Below are 24,517 nucleotides of genomic sequence, written 5' to 3' on the forward strand. Positions count from 1 at the left end.
ACGGGAGGTCCATAGGCCTATATGTATTTTCTTGAGGGCCGTCATGTATCAACCAACCTATGGACCTCCCATCCGAGGTTTTATTTTTCCTGAATATCGGCAGCTCAATTTATATATTTTTTTAAAGAAAACGCAGAGGTCTGTTCTGTTTTTCTATATAAAAATTGGAATGCCAGGTCCAACTTATGTTTCCCTTATAACTATATTACATATATTTAAATTAATTTATATGTTATTATATATTATTTTTATTGTCATCATATATTTAACAGATACTTACATATGCAAGAAAACAATATCCTACATCTTATTAACTTATAAAAATAATTTCTTAACAATAAAATCCTGGATTGTTCTGGCACAAAAATCCTAGTGATTGTGTACAAAAGCTTGGTAAGATTTAAAGACGAATGTAATAATATCACTTATTATTTAAATATATTTATAACAAAATGCTCAGCCCCTTTTGATTTTTTGATAACATTGCTGGCCCAACCCAATATTATAATTAGAATCAGCCCAGCAAAATCGTGTATTTCGAGAAAGTGCAAATGGCCTGTAATTTTTTTAGGAAATAAAATAAATGGGCTGCATGGACGCTACATTATTTGTTCACCCAGCCCAGCTAATGGCTGTAATTTAAAAAAAATCAAATTTACTGTAAATTCTACCTCGCAAAAAAAAGACTGTAAATTCTGAAAAAATGGGTTGAATACGTGCCACATTTTTGGAGGCTGAAATGTGGGCCAATAGGTCGAAGCCAACGCAAGTCGTTGTCAATTTAGTCAACAAATGATTCTGACATGTTAGCCGTTGGATTTACATCCAACGACCGTCATCCATCTTCAATCTCTCGTCTTCTTCCTCCAGCGCCGCCGGGACCACCTCCCGCCTCCTGCTGCTAGCAGCTCTGCTTAGCACGCTTTGCTATGAAGCGCTACTCCACCGTTGGCCAGGCCATCCCTCCACCCCTCCACCCCTCCACCCCTCATGTTCTTCTCCACCGACTGCCGAACCACACCGCACTAGAACCAGTTAACCCTCGTACACCTCTCCGTCTGCGAGTCTACTCCTGTGTCTTCCCATCTTCGGCTCGTTGCTGTCCGGGGCCTCGTCGTCGTCCACCACCTTGGATGCGCTCGGTGCGGCATGGTCAACGTGGTCAAAGAACGACACCATCGGAAGTAGATTGTGCGTGGAGAGGCTGACAGCTGGGTCCACGGCCGACCCACCAGCTATCTTCGCACGCAAGGAAGTGCCTCCTTATTACGCACAAAAAAATGAATAATCCCCCTGCCAGTTGGAACCCAGCATAGTGGGAGGCTGACTTGTGGGCCTACCAAGTTGACGGGGACGGAGGGCTTTGTCAACTTAGTCAATATGAATGATTCTAGCTCATGTTACCGTACGATGTTCATCCAACAGCTGTAGTGCTTCTTCAACCTCTGGTCTTCTTGCTCCAGCCGCCCAAACCAGCGCCGGTCGTGCCGCGTGCTCCTGCCTCCCGTAGCCAGCTGTGATGCCGCGGAGGCGTCACCGACCCCTAATACTCCCACCGCTGGCCAGGCCATCCCTCTACTCACCCACACCCCCTGTTATTCTGCGGTGACGGCAGCCTCACACCGCAGCTGAACCAATGAACCCTCGTACTCCACTTCGCGTGGGCATCCACTGTTGCATCTTCCCCGAATCCGCGTCGTCCCCTTCCTAGGCCTCGCCGTCGTCCACCGCCATGGTGCTCTCGGCGTAGCGTGGTCAACGACCGACTTCCATCGGAAGAGTACTGTGCGTGGAGAGGCTGACAGCTGGGTCCACGGCGGCAGCAAGGAAGTGCCTCCTTATTACGCGCAAAATAATTATTCCACCACCTAACAGCAGGGCCCATTGGACGGGCCACCCTATTTCGTGAAAAAAACGTTTCCCCCCTGACTGCTGGGACCCACCAGCTACACCTTTGCACGCAAGGAAGTGCGTCCGGGCAAAAAAAACGATTCGCCCCCCTGACTGCTGGGACCCACCAGCTACATCTTCGCATGCAAGGAAATGCCTGACAGTCGGGACCCACCTGGTCGAAGCGTACGTAGCATTGTCATTCTGGTCGCGAACGTGTACGTACATACTGGTGGATGTAGAGGTGCGCACGTGTCGTAGTAGAGGCGCGCACGTGTTGTAGTAGAGCCGCGCATGTAGCATGTACATGTACGTACAACGGCCAGGGTGCAAGAAAGAAAATGCGGTCACGTACGTACATACGGGCGGGGTCTCGAACGCCTACTCGCGCATACGTATGGCCAGGGCTCGTGTATTGGCTAGGTCGGAACGGAGAAACAGCGTCGTCATCGTGTTCATGGGGAGGCAACGGAATGCGCCGTGTTCATGGGAAGGCAACGGAATGCGTCGTGTTCATCGGGAGGCAACGGAATGCATGGGAGCCAACTAGCTGGGTCGGAACAGAATGTGTGGTCGTGTTCATTGGGAGGGCTTGGACGGAACAGGTGATGGAAACGAGGCCTGGCGTACCGCACAACGGAGGAAACGGACCTCCTACGTTCGGAACGGGGTCCTGTTGATCGGGAGGGGTGTGGCGTACCGCAAAATGGAGGAAACGGACCTCCTACGGTCGAAATGGGGGTCCTGTTGATCGGGAGGGGTGTGGCGTACCGCAAAACGGACGAAACGGACCTCCTACGGTCGAAACGGGGTCCTGTTGATCGGGAGGGGTGTGACGTAGCGCAAAACGGACAAAACGGACTTGTGTTGCAGCGCTACGGTCGAAACGGGGGTCCTGTTCATCGGGAGGGGTGTGGCATACCGCAAAACGGGACTCCACGGGATACTGTTCATCTCCACCGTCGACCTCCTCCAGCCCCCACGGGCTACCCTCGACCTCCTCCAGCCTCCACGGGCTCCTGTTCATCCAGCCTCCACCGCGTGCTACTCCACCGGCTACTGTTCAACCACCCCGCCACCGTCTACTGTTCATCCAGCCCTCCACCGTCTACTGTTCATCCAGCCCTCCACACCACGGGGTCCTGTTCAACCACCCCTCCATGGCCACCCCTCCACCGTCTACTGTTCATCCAGCCCTCCACACCACGGGGTGTTGTTCATCCAGAGGCAATGCCACCGCTCACAGTTCATCCGAACCCCCCCGCAACGCTCACTGTTCATCCAATCGATCGGCTTCACTTAGCAGCAATAGCGAAGGAATCGCTCCATCGGGTTCAGTTAACAGCCATCGATCGATCGCTCGGGTTCAGTAACGCATAGCCTGCAGTGCAATCGCTCGGGTTCAGTTAGAGCCCAACGCCTCGCTCGGGTTCAGTTAGAGCCAACGCCTCGCACACACGCGCGTACGTGTACGAGAGAAACGCGCATCGCTCCGCCCCGACCTCCCACCGTAACCGGCAACTCCCCGAAATTTTCCTCCCCTAGCGTCTACCATGGTTTTTTCCGTCATGGACGGCCCAAAGAATGTCATGCAGTTGTGTCTCCGGCCCGCCCAGGACAAAAAGCCCATTTTTTGTCATGATTTTTTGTCATAGAAGTAGGAGCCCACCACATCTATGATGATATCGGGTTTTGTCACAATTATCGTCATAGAAGTGTCATATGTATGACAGAAAAAAAATTCGTTCGGCCCAAAATGTCACGGATGCCTTTTTTCTTTGTAGTGCTCTTCGGCGCGCAGCCCCCTCCCCTGTGTTGCGTCGCCCCGGCCGGCCTCCCGCACCCTGCTACGGCCTCTCGCTTACCTCCGGCACCGCACATCGCGTCGTGCTACCCAGCCTCATGTGTCGCTTCGCCTCTGGCCCGCAGGCGCCCGTCTCCCCGCCGCTCCAGCAGCCAGCTCTGGCCAGGTGCTCAAGGAAAAGAAAAATAAGTGGTGAGCCAACTGGAAAAAAGTCGTGAGCCGGCTGAAAAAAGGGGGATGATGCAAACAACTGCTTGATAGCCACCTCATCAACGAGGGGGACAGAACAGGTGATGGAAACGAGGCCTGGCATACCGCAGAACGAAGGAAACGGCCTTGTGTTCGACCGGCCACATTCGAAACGGGATCCTGTTCATCGGGAGGGGTCTAGCGTACCGCAAAACAGAGGAAACGGGCCTCCTACGGTCGAAACGGGGGTCCTGTTGATCGGGAGGGGTGTGGTGTACCGCAAAACAGACAAAACAGACTTGTGTTGGAGCGCTATGGTCGAAATGGGGGTCCTGTTCATCGGGAGGGGTGTGGCATACCGCAAAATGGGACTCCACGGGATACTGTTCATCTCCACCGTCGACCTCCTCCAGCCTCCACGGGCTCCTATTCATCCAGCCTCCATCGCACGCTACTCCACCGGCTACTGTTCAACCACCCCTCCATGGGCACCCCTCCACCGTCTACTGTTCATCCAGCCCTCCACGGGGTCGTCCTGTTCATCTAGCCCTCCACTCCACGGGGTCCTGTTCATCCAGCCCCAACCGGCTCAATCGATCGGGGTCCTATTCATCCAGAGGTAATGCCACCGCTCACTGTTCATCCACGACCCCCCCCCCCCCCGCAACCCTCACTGTTCATCCCAGAGGTAGCATCGATCGGCTTCAGTTAGCAGCAGTAGCGAAGGAATCGCTTGATCGGGTTCAGTAACGCGTAGCCTGCAGTGCAATCGCCTGGGTTCAGTTAGAGCCCAACGCCTCGCTCGGGTTAAGTTAGAGCCAATGCCTCGCACGCACATGCGTACGTGTACAAGAGAAACGCGCATCGCTCGGCCCCCGACCACCTGCCATAACCAGGAACTCCCCGAAATTTTCCTCGCCCTCGCTTCTACCACGGGTTTTTCCGTCATGGACGGCCCAAAGAATGTCATGCAGCTGCGTCTCCGGCCCGCCCAAGATGAAAAGCCCATTTTCTGTCATGATTTTTTGTCATAGAAGTAGGAGCCCACCACATCTATGATGATACCGGGTTTTGTCACAATTATCGTCATAGAAGTGTCATAAGTATGACAGGAAAAAAATTCGTTCGTCCTAAAATGTCACGGATGTGTCTTTTTTGTAGTGTGGGTGGAGCCCTCCGTGGACTCACGCAACCATTACCCTTCTTGGGTTGAAGTCTCCATCAACATGGATGTACGATAGCACCACCTATCAGAACCAAGCAAAAAATATCCATGTCTCCAATTGCGTTTGCACACTCCAATCCCATCCCTTTACTTTCTTGCAACTTGCATGCTTTACTTTCTGCTGCTCATATACTCTTGCCATGCACTACTACAGGATGCTGCTAAGGCGACACTACGATCAGAGACCCTTTGACGAAACTGTGTGCGATGTAATAATTGCAAACGATGGTATAAAAAACCGTCAAAAAAGGTGCAAAACGTTTGCGATGACAGATGCATCAAACATAGTTCAGATTTTTGGTGCGTGTGCGATTCAGGGCATACGGTTCAGTTCAAATAACTGTTTGTGATGAGGGTGAACAAAAGAAACGGGCTGCCAGATGAAGGCGTGTGCGATGTAGAGCATACAGTTCACTCAGATGAACTATTTGCGATGATGCGGAACAACAGAAATGGGCAGCCAGATGAAGGTGTGTGCGATATACGGCATACAGTTCATTCGGATGAACTATTTGCATTAAGCCAAGAGAACAAAAACAGTTCAACTTAACAAGATGTGTGTGATACGCAACAAACAGGTCTGTAATCGGAAATGTGTGGGAACACAGATAACAATACAAACAATTCCTGTTAACAAGCAGTGTGTGTTGTGAGCAAACGATTGCTGGTATACAATTGTCAGTGATTGATGAAATCATCACCAACGGGTTCCATTGTTTAGTCTGTGTGTGTCACACCTTGATTTTCATGACACTACACTTAAGGTGATAAATCATGATAAAATGTGGTTTGACAAAAACTTTTGAGTGTTTTGGACTTTGCCTTGATTGGATTTTGTCTGTTGTTTGCAAGTGCTCTAAAAATCAAATAAATCCTCCAACTCCTATACTTCATCTCCTTGCTCCAAACTCTTGAACCAATGATCATGCCATGTGTATAGTACATTATAGAATTTTCTTACAAAAATAATTTGGCCAAAAAGTATTTTCTAAATTTAGTTTTCCAAAACCCCCTGAATTGAGGTTTGTGCTGCCAGTACTTGATTTGGGGTATGAAAAATCTTTCAAAGAGTATGTTTGACTCATATTAGGTATAGGACTACCAAAAACCAAAAAAGTATAATTTTAGAAGTTATTTTCCTATTTTATTTAAAGGTTTTTTCTTTAGGCCAGAAATGGTCTTTAATAGGTTAAAATTATGTTAATGCTTTAAAAATATTTGGGAAAAATCTAGGGAGACTCAGTGGACATATATTGTCCATATATAAGGGTTTCAACACATGGTCATGTTCAAAATATTGGTCAAATCCCTCAAAAACCCTTTCAGGATATTTCAAGATTTTGAAATATTTATGAAGGAAATATTCTCTAAAAAAATTCCAAGAAAATTCTAGAATGTCTCATATGACATGTTTGATGATCTTGACAAGTCTCATGTCATGAAAAATAGTATAACCCCATGAAATCCCCTCAAAACCATTTCTGTCCATTTTGAAGTTTGAGCAACTTTACATTGCCAAATATGTCCAAATGTTCTAAAACTAGGTGCACTTGCTCAAATGGTCTGAATATTCGTTTAGACCAAGTGGCACAAGTTAGAGAACAAGTTAACTTGATAAAAGTGCCCGAAAACCCTTTGTGTCCAGAACCAAATTTGAACGACTCTGCATTGGCAACTTTCTCTTTTTGATCTCAACTTTTGTGGACATGTTCAGAACCTCAAATGATGACACTACACCAAGTGGTGCATCAAGGAGAACAGATTTGCATGACTAAATCTTGGGAAGTCCATTTCTGTTGATTTTTAGGGTTTACAAAAGTTGCATTGGCAACTTTGCCCAAATGAACTCAATCTTGGTGGAACCTCTTATTTTCTCATACCATTTGACCTTGTCAAGTGTCGTGACAAGAGGAGTTCATCTTCTTGCCCAAACCACCATCAAACACCTTCTGACAAAATTTACAACTCCATGTTTCAACCCCTTCCACAAATCTCGAAGACCTGAGCTTTTTCCCACAGCCTCATTGGTTCCTCCTCTAACTCCTGCATGCTTTGCTGCCCATGGAGCAATGACTAAGGGGGGCAGAGACCCATTTTTCCTCCCTGGACAGCAGTTTCCCCTCTCTCTCTCTCAACCCCACCTCTCCTCCAGTGGCTCCCCAAGGCATCCAATGCCTTTTCCACATTGTTTACTCCCCCCTACAGCTTCCAGACACAAGTGGTCGCGCCCATTCCGCAAAAAGGCATGCCATGCCAGCTAAAGATGCGCTCTGGAGCACGTCAGCGTGCTCCCGACCGTTGACGCCTCGTCCCCCGACCACCTCGAGCCTCCCCCTCGCACCAGTCGAGGTCCTTGACGTCCGCAATGCGACAGTCGTGCAGGCCCCCTCCTCTTTCCCACTCTCTCACCTCCCACGGCGCGTTCCCAGAGCCGCCCGGCTCGGCCAATGCTCGCGCGAGCCCGTGGCTCCACCAGAAGCTCGCCCTGCTCCCTCTCTCTCTCTCTGTTCCTGGCACCCTACTCGACTCCCACGAACGCCATAGACAGCCCCAATCCCTCCCTCCTGGCCTCCCGAGCCGTTGCCGCGGCCACCCGTGCGCCGCGTACACGGTGAGCCACGGGTCGTCTACATAAGGCCACCCCCGAGCCCTCTCTCTACTCCTTTGGCCCTCTCTCCCTCTCATGCACCCCCTGGACCACCTCACACCTCTCCCCGCGTCCTCCATCCACTGCAGTGGTCGGAGCGCCGCCATTGAGCTCCGCCTAAATTCGGGCTATCCCGGGCCTCTCTTCTCCCCCCTAGACACTCCAGTGCCCCCTCACCACCACCTCTGACTCGCCCCACGCTCCATTTCCTCCTCCCCGTGCACGCCTCACTATGCCAAACCTCGCCGACGGCCCCCTCCACGGCCATCTGAGCCATCGCCACTACAACCCTCCCCGGCGTGCATGAAGCACATGGATGGGTGCGGCATGGCCTCGTGAGCACGCCGGTGGGTGTGGCGTCGCCGGAGACGCTCTGTAGCCCCGACAACTGCCGATGGGAGCCGCTCCTCCTCCCGGTCGGAGCGCACGAGGGAGGAAGATGAAGGCCCTGCAAGCGGGCCCCGCTCGTCAGTGGCCCAGCCACCGGGTCACGCTGGCAAGTGGAAGCGGGTTCGCCCTCTCCCGCCTTCGACGTCGCCCTGTCGTCCGCGTGGCCGAGCCGCTGGGCCGGCCCAGTGCGCTGCGGCGCTATGCTGCACCCAGTGCGTAGCATAGGTATAACCCCCCTCCTTTGTCTTTTTCTTTTTCTAGAAACTTGTAAAACCTACCAAATATTCATATTACCTCAAAACTTGATGATTAAAATTTCTAGTAGCTCATAAAATCATGATCTATCTCATGGAGCAATTTGCACATTTTTCCAGAAATATTTTCTTCACAAACATTTATCAAATCTTGTTTTTCCATTTCTGTGATAAACTTTAGAAAATCAAAGAGAGCCCATAATTGACCCAAATCCGTTGATTCAAATTTCTAGATGCTTCTAAGTTCATAACTTAGGTTATGAACATTTTTATTAATACTTTCTGTGCAACACAATATAATGAGCCATTTCTTCATATTTATCAACTTTGCAAATTCATAGGAAATCCCTTTGAACTCCAAATCCAGTGAAACCAACTCCTAGATGCTTCTAAAATCATTATTTGATAAATGGGTGCCTTTGCTCAATTTTCAAAATAATATTTCTGTACAGTTCTTGCAAATCGACAAATCCCTTGATTCCATCATATTGAAATGTTTAAAGATATCCATTGATCAAATCCCAATGAAACCACCTTGGTCATACCTCATATGACCAAAGGTATCCTAGAAAAGTCCAACTTGCATTGTTAGAGCACTTTTATTTTTGCCTTGTTGTGTTGCTTATTGTGATTGTTTCCGATGTTAGTTGGCGAAGTAGACGGAGTACTTGGAGAAGGACCCGAAGACTTGAAGACTCTGATGAACCAGGCAAGCAGCCCTTTGACCATGATTCACCTCTCTTGTTCATCCCCCGAATAAGAGCCAAGGACCAACTTCAACCATTCGTCGTCCACGATCAGAGGAGGAGCCCTGGGAAGGCCAGTCACGCCCCAGGCAAGGTTGCGAAGGAAAGGCGGCAGGGGCACGGGCTTAAGACACCCTGCGAGCAGCCTTGCTTCTCCGGCCGCCCCCGCGTTAGGGGCAGCGCACAAGCTCGGGACGCTCAAGGCCAGCGATGAAGGCGAAGCCTGAGGAAGTTGCTTCTTGGGAGACTCCGCAGGCTTAGTAGGAGGGATCCTGAAAAGCCAGAGTCAGGAAAAGGAGCGGCGTTTGAGGATTTGCAAGAATGAGGTACTTACTCATCTATGGCGAAATACTTCCTATGCTTCAACGGCCGAAAGGGGCGCCCACTGCCACTCGAAGACTCCTTCCTCTTGCGGAGGGCAGCGAAGTCTACGTGGAACAGACCCAGGCGCTCAACGTGAGGACCAGCGTGCGGCGCAGATGAAGAAGCGTCCAGGCATCCAACCTCAAGGGCGCCAGGTTGGGAGGGACGGTCAGACACCACCTCCTGATGGCCTATAGAGGCCTCGGGGGCTCCGACCTCGGGAGCTGCGGGTTGCGTCCCCTCATCGATGACCGCCTTAGGGCGGGCTTCACAGGCTCCGAAGGATGACACTTCGGGAGCCCCGTGCGGCGTCAGCACCGTGACACCCGAGCCTCCAGCCTCAAGCGATGATTGCCTCTCTGCACCCGCTCCTGGGGCAAGATCGGCGCTGGCGGCGAGGAAGGGGGCCACGGCGACAGGATTCTCACGAGGCCCCGCAAGGCTAGCTGGGCGCAACCCCCATCCGTCGAAAAGAGGCATCTGTCTTGGAAACTCAGCCCTGGCTGAGCAAAGATACAAGAGGCTAACCCCATGCCATATATCACCCGGCGGGGGGTCACCAGTCAAGACCTCAAGCACCTTCTTCAGCGTTTCGGGCGCCAGCTCCGTCTCCTGGAGCCTCATGCGGTCCTGGCATCCAGTCAGGGCCAACATCGGTCGGGAGTGGCGCTAAAGAGGAGCAACGCGACACTGGAGGAACTCCTTCACCACCCGGGGCACAGTCATGCCGAGCTTCTCAACCCCCTCAGTCGGTGCCAAACGAAGGAGAGCTGGGGGCTCATGAGTTTCTCGTGGCCCCAACCCGTATTGGGGATAGCAGGCAACATCGAAGGTGAGAGCAGGGGGCTGGGCACTCCGACATCCACATACAGCCACCACATCCGGAACTCACTCGTGGAAGGCGGGAGGCCAAAATCGATCCCCGAGGCGGCCGTCTCTGTCACGGCCTAGAAGCTCACGCACCCCAAGCACTGCAAGGGGTCGGTCAGGCGCAACGAGAAGAAGTGGCGCAGGAGGGCGACGGAAGGAGCAATGCCCACCATGGCTTCGCAAACAAAGGCGAAGACGGAAAAGAGGGTAATGGATTGAGGATCAAGATGCATCATATGGATCTGATAATGGGAGAGCACCGCATTGAAGAAAGCGGGGAAAGGGGGAACCAGGCCAGCCCACAGGCGTCGACAAAGAATCGAACCTCCGTGACAGTCATGTCGACGGAGGCGTGAGACGCAGGCCAAGCCATTGTCTTCCCGCACTCGTTGAAGCTGGAGGCGAGCGCGGAGCAGACATTTCCCAAGGCTTCCAGATTGAGCACCAGCGACCGGCCGACGGCAGGCTCAATTGGCGGAGGCGAACTAGATGAGGACAAAGGCTTCTTTCTCTTCTCTTTGCTAGTTGGCGCCATGGTGATGAAGGGGGCAGAGCTCAAGTCAGATTCGAAGCGAAAACAGAGGCTCGAGGAAGAAAGGGGAACAGGAAGCACGCAGGCAGCAAAGAGGGAATAACTGTGTAAAGCTCTGTGGCCGCCTAGCCAGGCGGATATTGGGGGAGCGTGGGGAAGCGGAGACGCCCACGCCCAATCAGTCGGCACGCGTCGACCAAGGCCGCAGGCCGTTGGGGCCCGCGGCGCCCCGCACTTGCCCTTTGGCTTTGCTGCTAAGCTAAGTCCGAGCACGCCTTGGGCCCGGGGGCTACTGTCGACGTTCTGGGAACGGGGGTCCCCAGACTTGCCTGCCCGCGGCCTGCAGCATGGCTTGGCGGTGGCCCAGTACGGTCCATCTTCATCAACAAGCACTCAAGAGCCTTGCGAGGGGCCAAGCCTCACGGGACGGACGACACAAGGCCTCCTTCGGGGCGACCTCACCAGGCAGGCTCGCAAGGAGGCGGAGAGATCAAGGCAAGGGGTACCTCACGAGGTGCTCGTGATGCAAGCCATGACGATCAAGACCAGGCGGGCGCCAAGTGGGCGCCAGGCGGGCGCCAGCCTGCGTAGTGTCCTCGCTTCCTCTTTGGTGCAAAGGGGGCAAGCGCAGGCGCGGAGTACCGAGGCATCAGGCAAAGGTTTCCATATCGGTGCAATGAGACCAAGACCAGTAGAGCGGCAGGACGGAGGTCACCATGGAGCCCAAGACGGTGTTATCACTAGTGCCTTTGGCAGTCGAAGACCACCTTTAGTCAGGATAGCCTGTACTAGTTGTCCCCTTTCAAAATGGCCGTTGTTGGACCCCTTCCCGCTCAATATTTAGGAAGAGGACCAGGGCCTCTATAAATAAAGATAGCCACCACAGTGGGATCGGAGGGGGAGAATCTGACCGAGACCTAGCTCATCCACTCCACCACAAGAACACCTCTCGCGAGGCTATTCTTCCTCTGTACTGTTCATCATCAGCCCAAGAGGCAATCCACGACACCACACACTGGATTAGGGTATTACACCACAACGGTGCGCCAAACCAGTATAAACCTCGTGTCTCTTGTGTTGTTCATCGTGCTAGCTTAGAATCGCCAGCGAGGTTGTGGGCATGTTTCAGTAGGGAGAAGATCTTCCTGCGCACCCCAGAGTTTGAACCTTACGGGTTTCGCCGAAACCCGATATCCGACAGCGGCCGCTCGGGCGCACCATTAATATGGGAGAGCTCTTAATATGGAGTAGTGGGAGACAGGCGGGCGACGGTCAAACAGCTCGCTTGCCTCCCAGTGAGCCTACGCACCGGACTGCTGGCATGCGAACCGTCGTTTCAAATAGGCACTCGCACGCCTCCCAATGACACTGTGCAGCGAGCATGCCTCCATCAATTCACACACCTGCACGCACACCTCCCAGTCTGCCTGCACGGCGGACTGCACGCATGCATCCCGTCAACTCACGCCTTCTCGCATGGCACATGGGTCACGTGGCGGCATGTATATCCTTTTTCTATTTGGATGATTAATGATGCCGCTTTATTGCTTAACTGAAGCATGGCATGTATCCATTGTTGGTCTAACGCTCATAGTACGAATAAATAGTCCGTTTGGGATATTGGTTCCCAATTATTGATAATCTCCCATTTGTAGTTAGATAAATATTACATCAAAACTGGTCTCAAATTTGACCAAAAAAAGTACAATGCAACTTTGTATTGGTGTCCATACGACAACAAGATAGGTTTCATGAACTTCAAATAAGTTTTGGATGTACTAGAATTTAAAAATCAAGATTCTCATTGTTTGAAATTTGTTGCACGGGGAGTAAACATGCATATGCACCCAGTGAGACACATGTGTTTTTGCAATCATTTTGGTGCACTGTCACATGTGCATGCACCTCGAATTTGATTTTTGCACATTATACCCGTAGAAAATCAATCAATTAATGTACTAAAACGTCTTAATGATCTCTGATTTTTTTCGAAATTGAAACATCCCTACTTTCGTAACATATATATGTCCACCACGGGATAATTGATTTAACACGCATCGTAGTTGCGGTGGATTCGCGGTGTGTGTGTATGTGTGGGTGTGTGCGTTTGGGGGTGGCGGGTGGCTCGCAGTACACAACGAGTTGTGAGCCACAGTGTGGGTTGGCCGTTCTGTTAGGCAGACCGGTGCCACATCAGAGTCGTGAATTCGTAATTTAAAACATTACACAACCCTTTTCATACATACATGTTTTGGCCACATGCAGTCGATGGTTGTCCTACACGACACTCGATACTTGCGTATGATGCTTTTTTGTGGGCCTGCGAGGTCATTGTCCATCACTTTGACGAACAGCTGGTAGTGAGGTTAATTTGACCATCAAGGTAGAATCTTTTTTGTTTGTGTTATGGTGGTATATAGCATGCGTCGAAGAGGTGGGAGGGGACTAGCATGTATATATACTATACGTACACGCCCGTGAAGAAGTACACCTCACTCAGTGTCGGGACTTTTTGGTTTCCGAGGCACTTACCACATCAAAATTGTGAAAATGGTTATTCAAACATCACACAACACCTCTTTGCGCCACATGCATGCAAGCGGTGGTTATCCTAGCTAGGACACTCACGTGTGATGCTTCAATCTGTGGGCCCATGAGGCCATCGTCGATGCATGCATCACTTTGACCTACATCGGGAGAGGTTAATTAATTTCACCATCGATGAGGATACTTTTTGGGTTGTATTACTATAGGAGCATACAGTATGCGTCAAAGAGGGGGAAGGGGACCATCATATGTAGTACGCTTCATGAACCTCGCTCTGTGTGGGTGCATGGTTTACAGTTTTTGAGGCATGTGGCACATCAAAGTTGTACATTTTAGGTATTCAACATATGTTTGGCCCACATACAAAGCGATGGTGGTTGTCCTCTCGCACCCACTTAAGCGGTTATCACCGATATCGATGCTTTCCATCTGTGGGCCCGCTAGGTCCATCACAACTTTTAGCCTGACAACAAGAGTGGTTAATTTGACTTAGGAGGGGGTTATGTTTTTGCTTGTAATATGATATGTGTGTGTGTGTGTATTATTCTGATCACGGGATCAGAATAATATTCTAATCACAACATGAACTTCCCGAGTAACGCGTCTGACCTTCACCGAGTACTAGGTTGATCTTCAGCTAAAAAGTGTCCAAATAGGGCTTGCGATATACCATTGGAAAGCTATGGACACCAATATCATGATCCAAGTTAAAATTTTGGCAAAATGTAGGCGGTTTAAGAGCAGTTTTGAAAACCGTTTTTTCTTCATACAAAAAGCATAAATCGTATTTTCAATCGCATTTCTAAACTGATTATCGGAATGAGGTAAATAATATAGCATTGGAAAGCTGCTGCAAAAGCGCTCCTTCGACATGTTGAAAGTTTTCTCTAATTCCCTGTGGATAAAGAGTAGTTTTGAAAATCGTAAAATTTCGTAAACCGAACAGCCGACTTCGTATTTTCAATGTAATTTCTAAACGTCAAATCCATTTGAGGCAAATGATATGGCATTGGATTGTAAAAATGCGCTACTTTTTCATGTTAAAAGTTTTTTCTAATTCAGAACGGTTTAAAAGTAATTCAGAAAACGTACAAGTTCCATCGAGTTTGTATTTTCAAGCTAATTTTTGAACCGTACGTCCGAATGCAACAAATGATATGGCGTTGGAAAGCTTGAGCAAATGCGAAACTTTTTTGTATATATTGTTTCTCCTTATTACTTACAGTTTTAAGTCAAATTGGAAAATGAATAAAAATGTGTTTTTGGCATAATTTCTACATACTTTATCGAAATGGGGCAAATAACATACCGCTGAAAAGCTACGGAAAAAGCGAAACTTTTTCATATTGATGGTTTTCTCTGATTCCTAGACGTTTTCAAGTAATTGCGATAATGGCGAGATCATTCGTTCTGCCTTTATCACGAAATTGATTCTTCGAAAATGCACCGCGTGAAGAACCTGAACTTCTCGGCATGTGTGCTTGAACTTCACTCTGTTTTTCACGTGCTGTTTTTGCTCGTATATCTCTATCCACTGCTCCTAGCTCTCCATCCACTCTCCGGAATTGAGCAAGTGATATACCGATGGAAAGCTGCTGTAAACACGCAACTTTCCCGTGTTGATCATTTTTTCATACTCGCAACGATTTTAAAAAATTTCATCTGAAATGTATTCAGCGTAGTAGTTGAACTTTATGCTGTTTTCACATTGAACTTCTGTGACGTATTTTTGTTTGTACGCGCGCCTGAACTTCCCTCTGTACGAACCCGACCTTCGGGCTATCTTTGCAACCGTGGCTTCCCCCGCGAATTATTCTGGTTAGTAGTGTTCTATATGATGTTAGTGTAATCTAGAAACGTGTTTTAGCAACTAAATACTGGTTTTAAATAGAAATCTCGCTCGCTGGCAGATTTTGCTCTCGGGTCGTGATGAAATTGTGTTTTTTGCAATTTTACTGCCTGAGTTGTTCGACCTGAACTTCCCCTAGTGCTAGGTTGAACTTCTGTCAACATTGCCCAAATGGGGCTTGCGATATACCATCGGAAAGCTATGGACACCAGTATCATGACCCAACTTAAAATTTTGGCAAAATGTAGGTGGTTTAAGAGCAGTTTTGAAAACCGTTTTTTCTTCATACAAAAAACATGAATTGTATTTTCGACCGCATTTCTAAACCGTTTATCGGAATGAGGCAAATAATATGGCCTTGGAAAGTTGCTGTAAAACCGCTCCTTCCACATCCTGAAAGTTTTTTCTAATTCCCTATGGTTAAAGAGTAATGTGGAAAATCGTAAAATTTCGCAAACCGAACAACCGAGTTCGTATTTTCATTGCCGTTTCAAAATGCCTAATCCAATTGAGACAAATGATATGGAGCTGTAAAGCTTGTGAAAATGCAGTTTTTTCTCATGTTGAAAGTTTTTTCTAATTTTGAATGGTTTATGAGTAATTGAAAATGGTACAAGTTCTACCAAGTTTGTATTTTTGATCTATTTTTTTATCATACGTCCGAATGTAGAAAATGATATGGCGTTGGAAAGCCTGAACAAATGCGAAACTTTTTGGTATATATTGTTTCTCCAAATTGATTACGGTTTTATGTTGATTTTGAAAATGGCTAAAAACGTATTTTCGCCTTAATTTCTACAAACTTCATCGGAACGAGGCAAATAATATACTGTTGAAAAGCTACAAAAAATGTGAAATGTTTTCATGTTGATGGTTTTCTCTGAGTCCCAGCCATTTTCAAGTAATTTGAGAAATAGCAAGATCACTCGTTCTGCCTTTATCGCGAAACAGATTCGTCAAAAATGCATTGCGTGAAGTATTTGAACTTCTGTGGCATTTTTACCTGAACTTCACTCTGTTTTTCACGTGATTTTTTTTGCTCGTAGCTCTTCATTCACTCACCGAAATTAAGCAAGTGATATACCGATGGAAAGTTGCTATAAACACGTAACTTTTCCGTGTTGATCATTTTTTCATATTCGCGACAGTTTTAAAAGTTTTTCTTGTGAAATTCATTCAGTGTAGTAGTTGAATTTCCTGCTGTTTTCACGTTGGACTTCTGTGACATTGTTTTGTTTGTAGTTTTCCCATCCATTTTCGTCAGTGTTACACAAATGATATTCTTTTTGTACAAACCTCTCTCACAATATTTTTTGAACTTTCTCCGACCGAGGACTTGAACTTACACAAATGATATTCCTGCTGTTTTGAAGTAAATTAGAAAACGAGGAGATCATGATTTCTGCCTTCATCGTGAATGGAAATGCATTGCATGAAGTAGTTGAACTTCTCGGGCATGTCTGTTTTAACTTCACTCTAATTTTTTATGTGCTGTTTTTTGACGTGCTATTTTTTGCACTGCGTGAAGTAATTGAACTTCTTGGGCATGTTTGTTTGAACTTCACTTTGTTTCACTTTATTGTATTTTTTATATGAAATACACACCATGTACTACGTGAACTTCCCGTTGTTATCACTTTGAACTTCTCCCTGGTTTGAGAGAATTGTTTTAAAACACAAAAAACAACATATTTTTTTATGTATTTTGGACATCTAAATACACGATGAACCTCTCTCACAAGAATTTTTGAACTTTCCCTCGCCGAGCACTTGAACTCCTAGCAACCATTTTTACGTTTATGAGATTGTTTTCAAAAGTGCAAAAAATGGCGTTGTGCTTTTTATTTTTTGAAAAGGTAAATACTAGGTTTTAATAAACTCTGAACTTCTGTGTTATTTCAATTTGAACTTCACCTTTTTATATTTTGGGTAAAGAATTGTATTTGATTTTTAACGGAAAAAATCGAACATGGAAATACAAGATGAGCCTCTCTCATAAGAATTTTTGAACTTCCCCGGACAGAGCACTTGAACTTCTTTCAACAAACCTTTTAAGCTTTTAATTTTCTATACTTTTATTCTCATTTGAAATGTATTCCTTGCAGTAGTTGAACTTCTCGTTGTTTTCACCTTGAACTTGTGTCACGTATTTTTGTTCAACCTCTCCCACACAAGAATTTTTGAACTTTCTCGAGTTGAGCACTTGAACTTCTAGCAACAAAACTTTATGCTTTGCATTTTCATTCTTTTTTAATACAAAATGCACACCGTGTAGTACGTGAACTTCTGGAAGTTATCAATCTGAACTTCTCTCAGTTACGTGAAAATATCTGAGTTTTTTATGAATATTAATCTGAATTTCTTAATCATTTTTTATGAATTATGAAGCGGTCTATTTTTAAAAGTTGAACTTCTTGTTTTTTTATTTTTGAACTTCTTGTTATTTTAGTTTTAAACTTCTTGTTTTCATTCTTTAATAACAAGGGAAATCCGAGTTTTCTATAATCATCGAACTTCTCCATCTTTTTAATATGGACTTTCTGGGTTTTTCTTAATCTTTTTTATGAAATTTTGAAGCGCTCTATTTTTAAAAGTTGAACTTCTTGTTATTTTATTTTTGAACCTCTTGTTTCCATTCTTTAATAACAAGGAAAATCTGAGTTTTCTATAATCGTCGAACTTCTCCATCTTTTTAATTTGGACTTCGTGGTTTTATTTCTTTTAGTAATGGGAAAAATCCTGAACTTCCTGAGTTACACAACCTGAGCTTCCCTCTATAGGAATCCGACCTTCGGGCTATCTTCGCAATCATGTCTCCCGACGCGAATTATTCTGGCAGTCGTATTCTGTGTGATATAAGTGTAATTTGGAAATGGTTTTTAGCAACTAAATGCCTGTTTTAAATAGGAATCTTGCTCATTGGCGGATTTGCTCTTGGCTCGTGACGAGCGTGTGATGAGAATAATATTCTGATAACTACATAACCTGCTGCATCGGTAGCACTTGAACTTCCCCAAGTGCTAGGTTGAACTTCCGCAAATATTGCCCAAATGGGGCTTGCGATATACCATTGGAAAGCTATGGACAAAAGTATCATGACCCAAGTTAAATTTTTGGCAAAATGTACACGGTTTAAGAGCAGTTTTAAAAGTGTTTTTCTTTATACAAAAAAAGTGAATCGTATTTTCGAGTCTATTTCTAAACTGTTTATCGCAATGAGGCAAATGAGATGGCGTTGGAAAGGTGCTGCAAATCCGCTCTGTCCCCATGTAGAAACTTTTTCCAAATACTCAACGGTTAAATAGGAATTCTTTTTAGCGGATCCTTACCATATTCGGCGCCCTAAGGTGCATGGTGGCGACACGGGAAAGCTTATGTATAGAAAACCGAGTTATTTGAATTTTGAACTACTCTATAATTATAAATTGAACTTCTTGGTTTATTCTTTTCTCACGGGAGAAATCTGAATTTTGTAAAAAACATCAAACCACTCTACTATTATAAATTGAACTTGTTGGGTTTATTGTTTTAGTAATGAGGAAAATCTGAGTTTTTTATATATACATTGAACTACTCCGTTATTTTAGTTTGAACTTCTTGGTTTTATTCCTTTAATAATGTGAAAAATCTAATGTTTTAATATACATCAAACTATTATATTATTTCAAATTGAACTTCATAGTTTTTATTTTGCTAGGATTATTTTAATGAACTTCCAACTATTGTGGTATTTAAACCTGAATGTTTTATTTTATTTTTTAGAAACAAATAAATTTTGTTCTTTTTTAATAAACTTTAGACTTCTCTATTTTCATAATTTAAACTTCACAGATTTTTTTTGTATGTTCGCCTCTTTATTTTTGGATACCCAATGTGTGTGTTTTGCCATAAGCAAACATATGGAACTATCCGCGGCAGAGAATATGAACTTCGCATCAACCTTTTTTTTGTCTTCAAGAAATGCGTGCTTGTTTTTTGCTTTTAATATTTAACTTCTACGCTCTATTTTTAACTTCTATGCTCTATCTTTTTTGTAGCAGTTTCATGAAGGAGAAGGAAAGCAACAACATAATGTGCCTTAGAGAGCAACTAATTTGGGAAACCAGCCATGATACATTTTTTATTGTAAAGAACAGGAACAATTTTTCCATTATTTTAACTTGAACTTCTCCATTTTATTCACACACACACACAAATACAAGATTTTTTTTTCCATTATTTTAACTTGAACTTCTCCATTTTATTCACACACACAAATGCCGCGGCTGCCACCTGCAACGCCAGTACACTTTTAATAAAGAATTACTAAAGTAGCTTTCATAAACATTGAACCTCTATTTTATTTAAATTTGAACTTCTATACAAATGAATAATGGATCTCTCTATCCATCACCATTTAGTACATGATGGAACCTGTCGGGAACTAACACAAACACATACTGTGCACACGCCATGGGCATCCAGTGATAATTTATGCATCAAATACAACATCAAAAAAGAAGAAAATGCATCAGGGTCATAAAATTGAAGCTCCAGGAGACATCACGACCAACTGCACAACATTATAGATCTCCACAGGGGCGCAACTTTCTTCTGGATTGCAAGTCATTTAATGCTAGTTATCAAGCACCGGTGGCCATGGGCATCCAGTGATAATTATGCAGTGCCGATGGTAGGAGTCAACTCGGCTGGCTGGATCGCAAGGCGTTCTCCTTCTCTGTATTAAGACTGCGACTTCTTTGATTGTTGCATATTTCCTTCTTCAAATTTCATCTTGAACTTCTGCTTTTTGTTTTTCCGCTGCAACCTGAAACAAAGGGAAATTTTTTGAACGTTTTTAGCATTGCCCTCTATATATGTTTTTGGCTCTGAATTTTTGTAACTCCGTAATGCAAATTTATATGTTCTTTTTTACTCTGGAGGTGGGTACGTTTAACTATTGTTTTTATTCTCCAAACATACATCTTGTGGAGTCAGAACATATATATTTTATATCATTGAACTTCTAGATTTTTCAAATGAAATCAGCACACAAGTTGGGGCAAATATAGTGGGAAATCATAGACCCAAATTTCTCTTTTTTCTTGGTTGGTAATATCTTACTTTAACATAGTACAACCTTGCTGAGATTACATCTTTGCAGATCCGAAAAAATTACAGTACCAAACTTTTGAACATTACAGAGAGCAAAAATACCAACCTTTTAAAACATCTAGAACTACAGAAGCAAAGAGGCAAGAGAATAGACAAGGAGAAGAAGATGGTGTGGTTGGTCGGGTGTACAACCTGCAGGGGAACCGGCTGTGGGTGGTGGAGCTCGAGCTCCCTCGGCATGGCCCTGCCTCTATGCCCACATCCAGTGGGCGGCTGGACGTGGTTGCACGCATCGGCAACAGACAATGGTGGGGGGTGGTTGCTGCAGCGTCGGCCGTATGTGGTGGACCTCGGCGGCAGCGACAGACGCGACAAGCTGCAGTCGATACCTCCAGGTGAAGTGTTTGTGCAAATCACTGAATAATAAGTTTTGTTAGCTAGCACAACAGTGCAAGAATACGAACATATATTTTCTCTGTAGAGCTAACGTAAACTATGTAACCCAGATTGTCTCTCTCTCGCCTATTTCATGTTGTTTAACGTGGTTGGGTCATTCAGTCCGGGGCGCCTAGCTAGCTAACTTGCTTGAGCTCATCTTGATCTTTTAATAAGATCGCCGCCTGAAATAAGACACCACCATTGATGACAATTTGTGACTGCATGTATAGTTGTAATCCCAACTGTTTGTAGAAGGCCAAGTATTCACAGTAAGGTTCAAGCTTTTCAGCCATACGTACCTGCAGGTCGAGACCTCCTCCAGCTGCAGTTCGAGACCTCCCCTAGCTGCAGGTTGGCCGGAGAGAGGATGTTGGCGGTGCAGCGGATGACCGCGCGAACATCGATGGAGGAGCATGTCCAACTGCAGGAAGGCAGAGCTGTCGCTGGCTCTGTGAAAGAAGGTCGGAGCGACATTTTTGAGGGAGGGATGTAGGATGCGGGACCTGAGCCTCAACGGTGCTGGGGGGATGAGCCACGAGCGGTGGACAGCGCCGTCGCCAACCGGCGAGGCCGGGATCATGTGGTAGAAGGGGTTGGGGGCCGCGCCTGGATTTGGGAGTAGGGGATGCACCACCGCTGCACAGAAGAAGGCCAGCTGACGGTGGTTGCTGGTGGAACGCACGGAGGGAGGACCGCCGCTGCGGTTGAAGCAGGGGGAAGCGGCCTCCATGGTTGAAGCAGAGGAGATGCCGCCGCCATAGTTGGATCCTGGTGGGGGACGGCGGAGGCATGAGATCCTGGTCGGGGGCGGCGCGCGTCACCGGCAGCAGGTAGTTGCGGGAGGGCGACGACCTCTGGGGTGGGCAGGTGGAAAACGTGGGGGTCGGGGTGGCTGGCGGCGGGAGGCGCGATGGGGTCCCGGGGGAGGCGGCCGGGCTAGAGATGGCGAGGAAGGTGGGGATCCGGTGGGGATGGGTTGGTGGGGATCGTGAGGGAGTGGTCGGGGGTGGGTGGACCGGTTCGGTAGTTCGGGAGGATCCCGTCAGCGCCTATATAAGGTGCATCACGATCCAAATAGTTATTCTAATTCCGTGATTAGAATAATGCTATATATATATATATATATATCTACTCCTAATGTCTGAGTTGGTAGGATTGCGTCCACGGTTTACTTTCGTCTGGTTTATTTTCGTCCGGTTTATTTTCGTCTCACATCCCACCACCATATCTCATCAAGTTGTTTTTTTACCTTCACAATAAAAACTTTCCTAACATTTCCAAAGTTTCCTAACTAGACACGTTATAAACGGGAAGGAACTGATAGCACGTTACCAATCAATAAAATTTAGTTTTATGACAATCAATTCCAAATCTTAATTTTCCTAATGCATCGACCTTTGCCTTTTCTAAGTGGTTGTTTGCATAAGGAGAGTTAGCCACGGGTATATCTCTACTCCTAATGAAGGAGTTGTTGTTTGGTTTCGCTTCGCTTCATTACCTTGGCCAACACATTCCCAACAGATTCAAAAATCACAAATCAGAATTCAACCTTTTCATGTACAACACATTCCCCTCGATCTGTTTCCTACGTCGATCGACAAGGACGCCCCAGCCGCCTTCGCGGCCCTCTTCGCCACCGTTGAGATCAGAGACGAGCCGCCGCCGCCGCCGTCGCGGATTTCTAGTGATGCCCCGCAGAGCGGCCCACACCCTCGCCAATCAATGGCATCAATCACGTATCAATCGTGCATCAATCGCACATTGAACAGGAGGACCTCGCCTCACCGGTCGTCCGCCATCGGAGCCCATCTCCTTCTCCGTCCTCGTGCTTGTGCATCCGCCGCAGCCGTCACCCGGATCGCGTCTCACGCTGTCGCCGTCTTCCACCATACTGAAGTGGCTGCCGCCAACAGGACACCTCCACCCCGCCCCGCCCCATCTTGCAGCACCCGAATCAATGCATGCAGACGTACGAGAGACGCAGCCACTCAGGGCATGCAGATGTACTGAACTCTAGACCTGATCGATCAGTGCATGCAGGCGTACTGAAACCGGGACAAGCAAGCCTCTGCTTGCAAGGTAGCAGCAGCACTGGGATATACATACTATACTAATATGCATACAGCAAAGTACTGCGATTTGCCCCAGTAGATTAGTTCCATTTTAGTTTTAGTTATAAACCATTTAGTATAGTACGTGAAGTCGGCCCTCCAATTAGTACAGAAGTATTTTCTTTATCTGCTGGTGAAGGTAGCTGCTGTCGTTTCCAAACAGACTCAAGGTAATTGCTATTGGGTTCTATCGATTTAGAATTAACATGGCACAGATGTATAGCTAACATTTTTTGGATGGCTACAAGTACATTTTTCTTAATTGTAAACCATGATGTATTTTCTTTCGGTAACTCGAATCACTGACCTACAGCATGATAGCCCATATATTTGTGCGGAAATGTTGGAGATGGCCCGTTTAAAATGATGTTTTAGAAATTTTTTCAGTAAAAATCAGGGTGCCAGCAGCGTGATGTTTGTATAATATTTCAGGAGAAGTGGATCTTTTTGGGCAGTTATAGCCTCCAACTTTCTGAATGAGTATCAAAAAGAATGCTATGAGGTAATGCAAGCACTTATATTCAACATATGGGCTACTCTAGGTTGCATGCTAAATTATGATTAGAAGTATCTCTATTTTTCAATCTAAGGCGTCTGAACTTTTTACTACTGTTCTTTTACATTCGAGTAACATTGCTTCCTAATTTCACTTGATTTGCATTGGACGACTCCCAGAGCTAGGAGCTCAACGAGCACAGGGGATCTGTTCTGAGCTCCTCCCTATCTGTTCTCATGTTTATTGTATCAACACATTCATTAAATGGGTGTACTGTAGTTCATATCTTATTTGCAAGTTGTGCAAAGCTGATGCTATTTGATCGTCTCAGTTAGATGAAAAATCAGGCAAGGTCTAAGGAAAGAAGAATTGAGGATCGGGAAGCATAGGAGCAGATTCTCGCGATATGTTACTGCGTCATCTTAGCCGATAACAAATGGAGAAGAAACAGAAAAGAAGTGGAGGATGAATATTGGACCAAGAATTTAATGAGGTCATGTGATTCTTTTGTCTTCACTTTGAGGTAAACTTCTACCTACTCCTGAGATCAGTGAATGATGTGTGGATTGAAGAATTAGTTTCTGGCTAATGGAACTACTAACTAGAATCTGAATATAAATGTTTAAAATCAAAACTGGGTTTAAACAATTGAGACTTTGATCTAGCAGTAAAAGCAAAGTTGTAGAGCATATGAAGGAGGTGGAAGTATGTAATACTGAAAGCTGATTTTTTATGCATGATTAGTTTTAAGAAATACTTTTATGCATGTTATTGATACCTGCATCTCCCTTGATCTTCTTGTAGTAGAAACAAATTAGTTGGTTGGTTACCCTATAATTTAGTGCTAATTACTCTCCACCCATCTCGTCACATTCTATTCACCTTGGATTTAGATCAAGGTTCAGATCCTGGCGCATTTTTCTCGGTGAAAACAGATTGCACAATTGCAGATGCAGAGGGGGAGAGAGGAAAAGGATTTCATGTCTCAGCCAAGCAGGAGTCGTTCATCTCCATGCAGCAGGAGCAACGCGCGTGCAAATGCGAGCCCACAGTAAGCCGCCATTGCCTTTCT

At 46.2% G+C, this 24,517-nt stretch overlaps 1 protein-coding gene across 5 annotated transcripts; it reads right to left on the reverse strand.

Moving 5' to 3' along the window:
* Positions 1–19,626: 19,626 nt before the first annotated feature.
* Positions 19,627–21,843, reverse strand: LOC123159937 (uncharacterized). Of its 5 annotated transcripts, none has more exons than XR_006479925.1 (4): positions 21,342–21,843; positions 21,138–21,259; positions 20,593–21,020; positions 19,627–20,113 (listed from the first exon to the last, which is right to left on the reverse strand). XR_006479925.1 is itself a non-coding variant. In XM_044577741.1 (4 exons), the coding sequence occupies exons 1-4, from the start codon at positions 21,566–21,568 to the stop codon at positions 20,069–20,071; spliced, it is 618 nt and encodes a 205-aa protein (XP_044433676.1). In that variant the 5' UTR covers positions 21,569–21,843; the 3' UTR covers positions 19,627–20,068. The 5 variants fall into 5 exon arrangements, 3 of the variants coding, with proteins under 3 accessions (XP_044433676.1, XP_044433678.1, XP_044433675.1); XM_044577741.1 differs by having other exon boundaries at positions 20,593–20,816; XR_006479924.1 differs by having other exon boundaries at positions 21,138–21,843.
* Positions 21,844–24,517: the final 2,674 nt, after the last annotated feature.

Source organism: Triticum aestivum, chromosome 7B (assembly GCF_018294505.1).
Source record: "Triticum aestivum cultivar Chinese Spring chromosome 7B, IWGSC CS RefSeq v2.1, whole genome shotgun sequence".
In the NCBI taxonomy this organism is placed as follows: Eukaryota; Viridiplantae; Streptophyta; class Magnoliopsida; order Poales; family Poaceae; genus Triticum; species Triticum aestivum.

Bases quoted from the DNA above. Each gene is read 5' to 3' on its own strand.
- LOC123159937 (XM_044577740.1), bottom strand. From the start codon at position 21,568: ATGGAGGCCGCTTCCCCCTGCTTCAACCGCAGCGGCGGTCCTCCCTCC. The intron at 21,260-21,341 runs GTCCCGCATCCT...GCCTTCCTGCAG, and splicing joins CCAGCACCGTTGAGGCTCAG to TTGGACATGCTCCTCCATCG. The intron at 20,817-21,137 runs GTACGTATGGCT...CTTATTATTCAG, and splicing joins GAGGAGGTCTCGACCTGCAG to TGATTTGCACAAACACTTCA.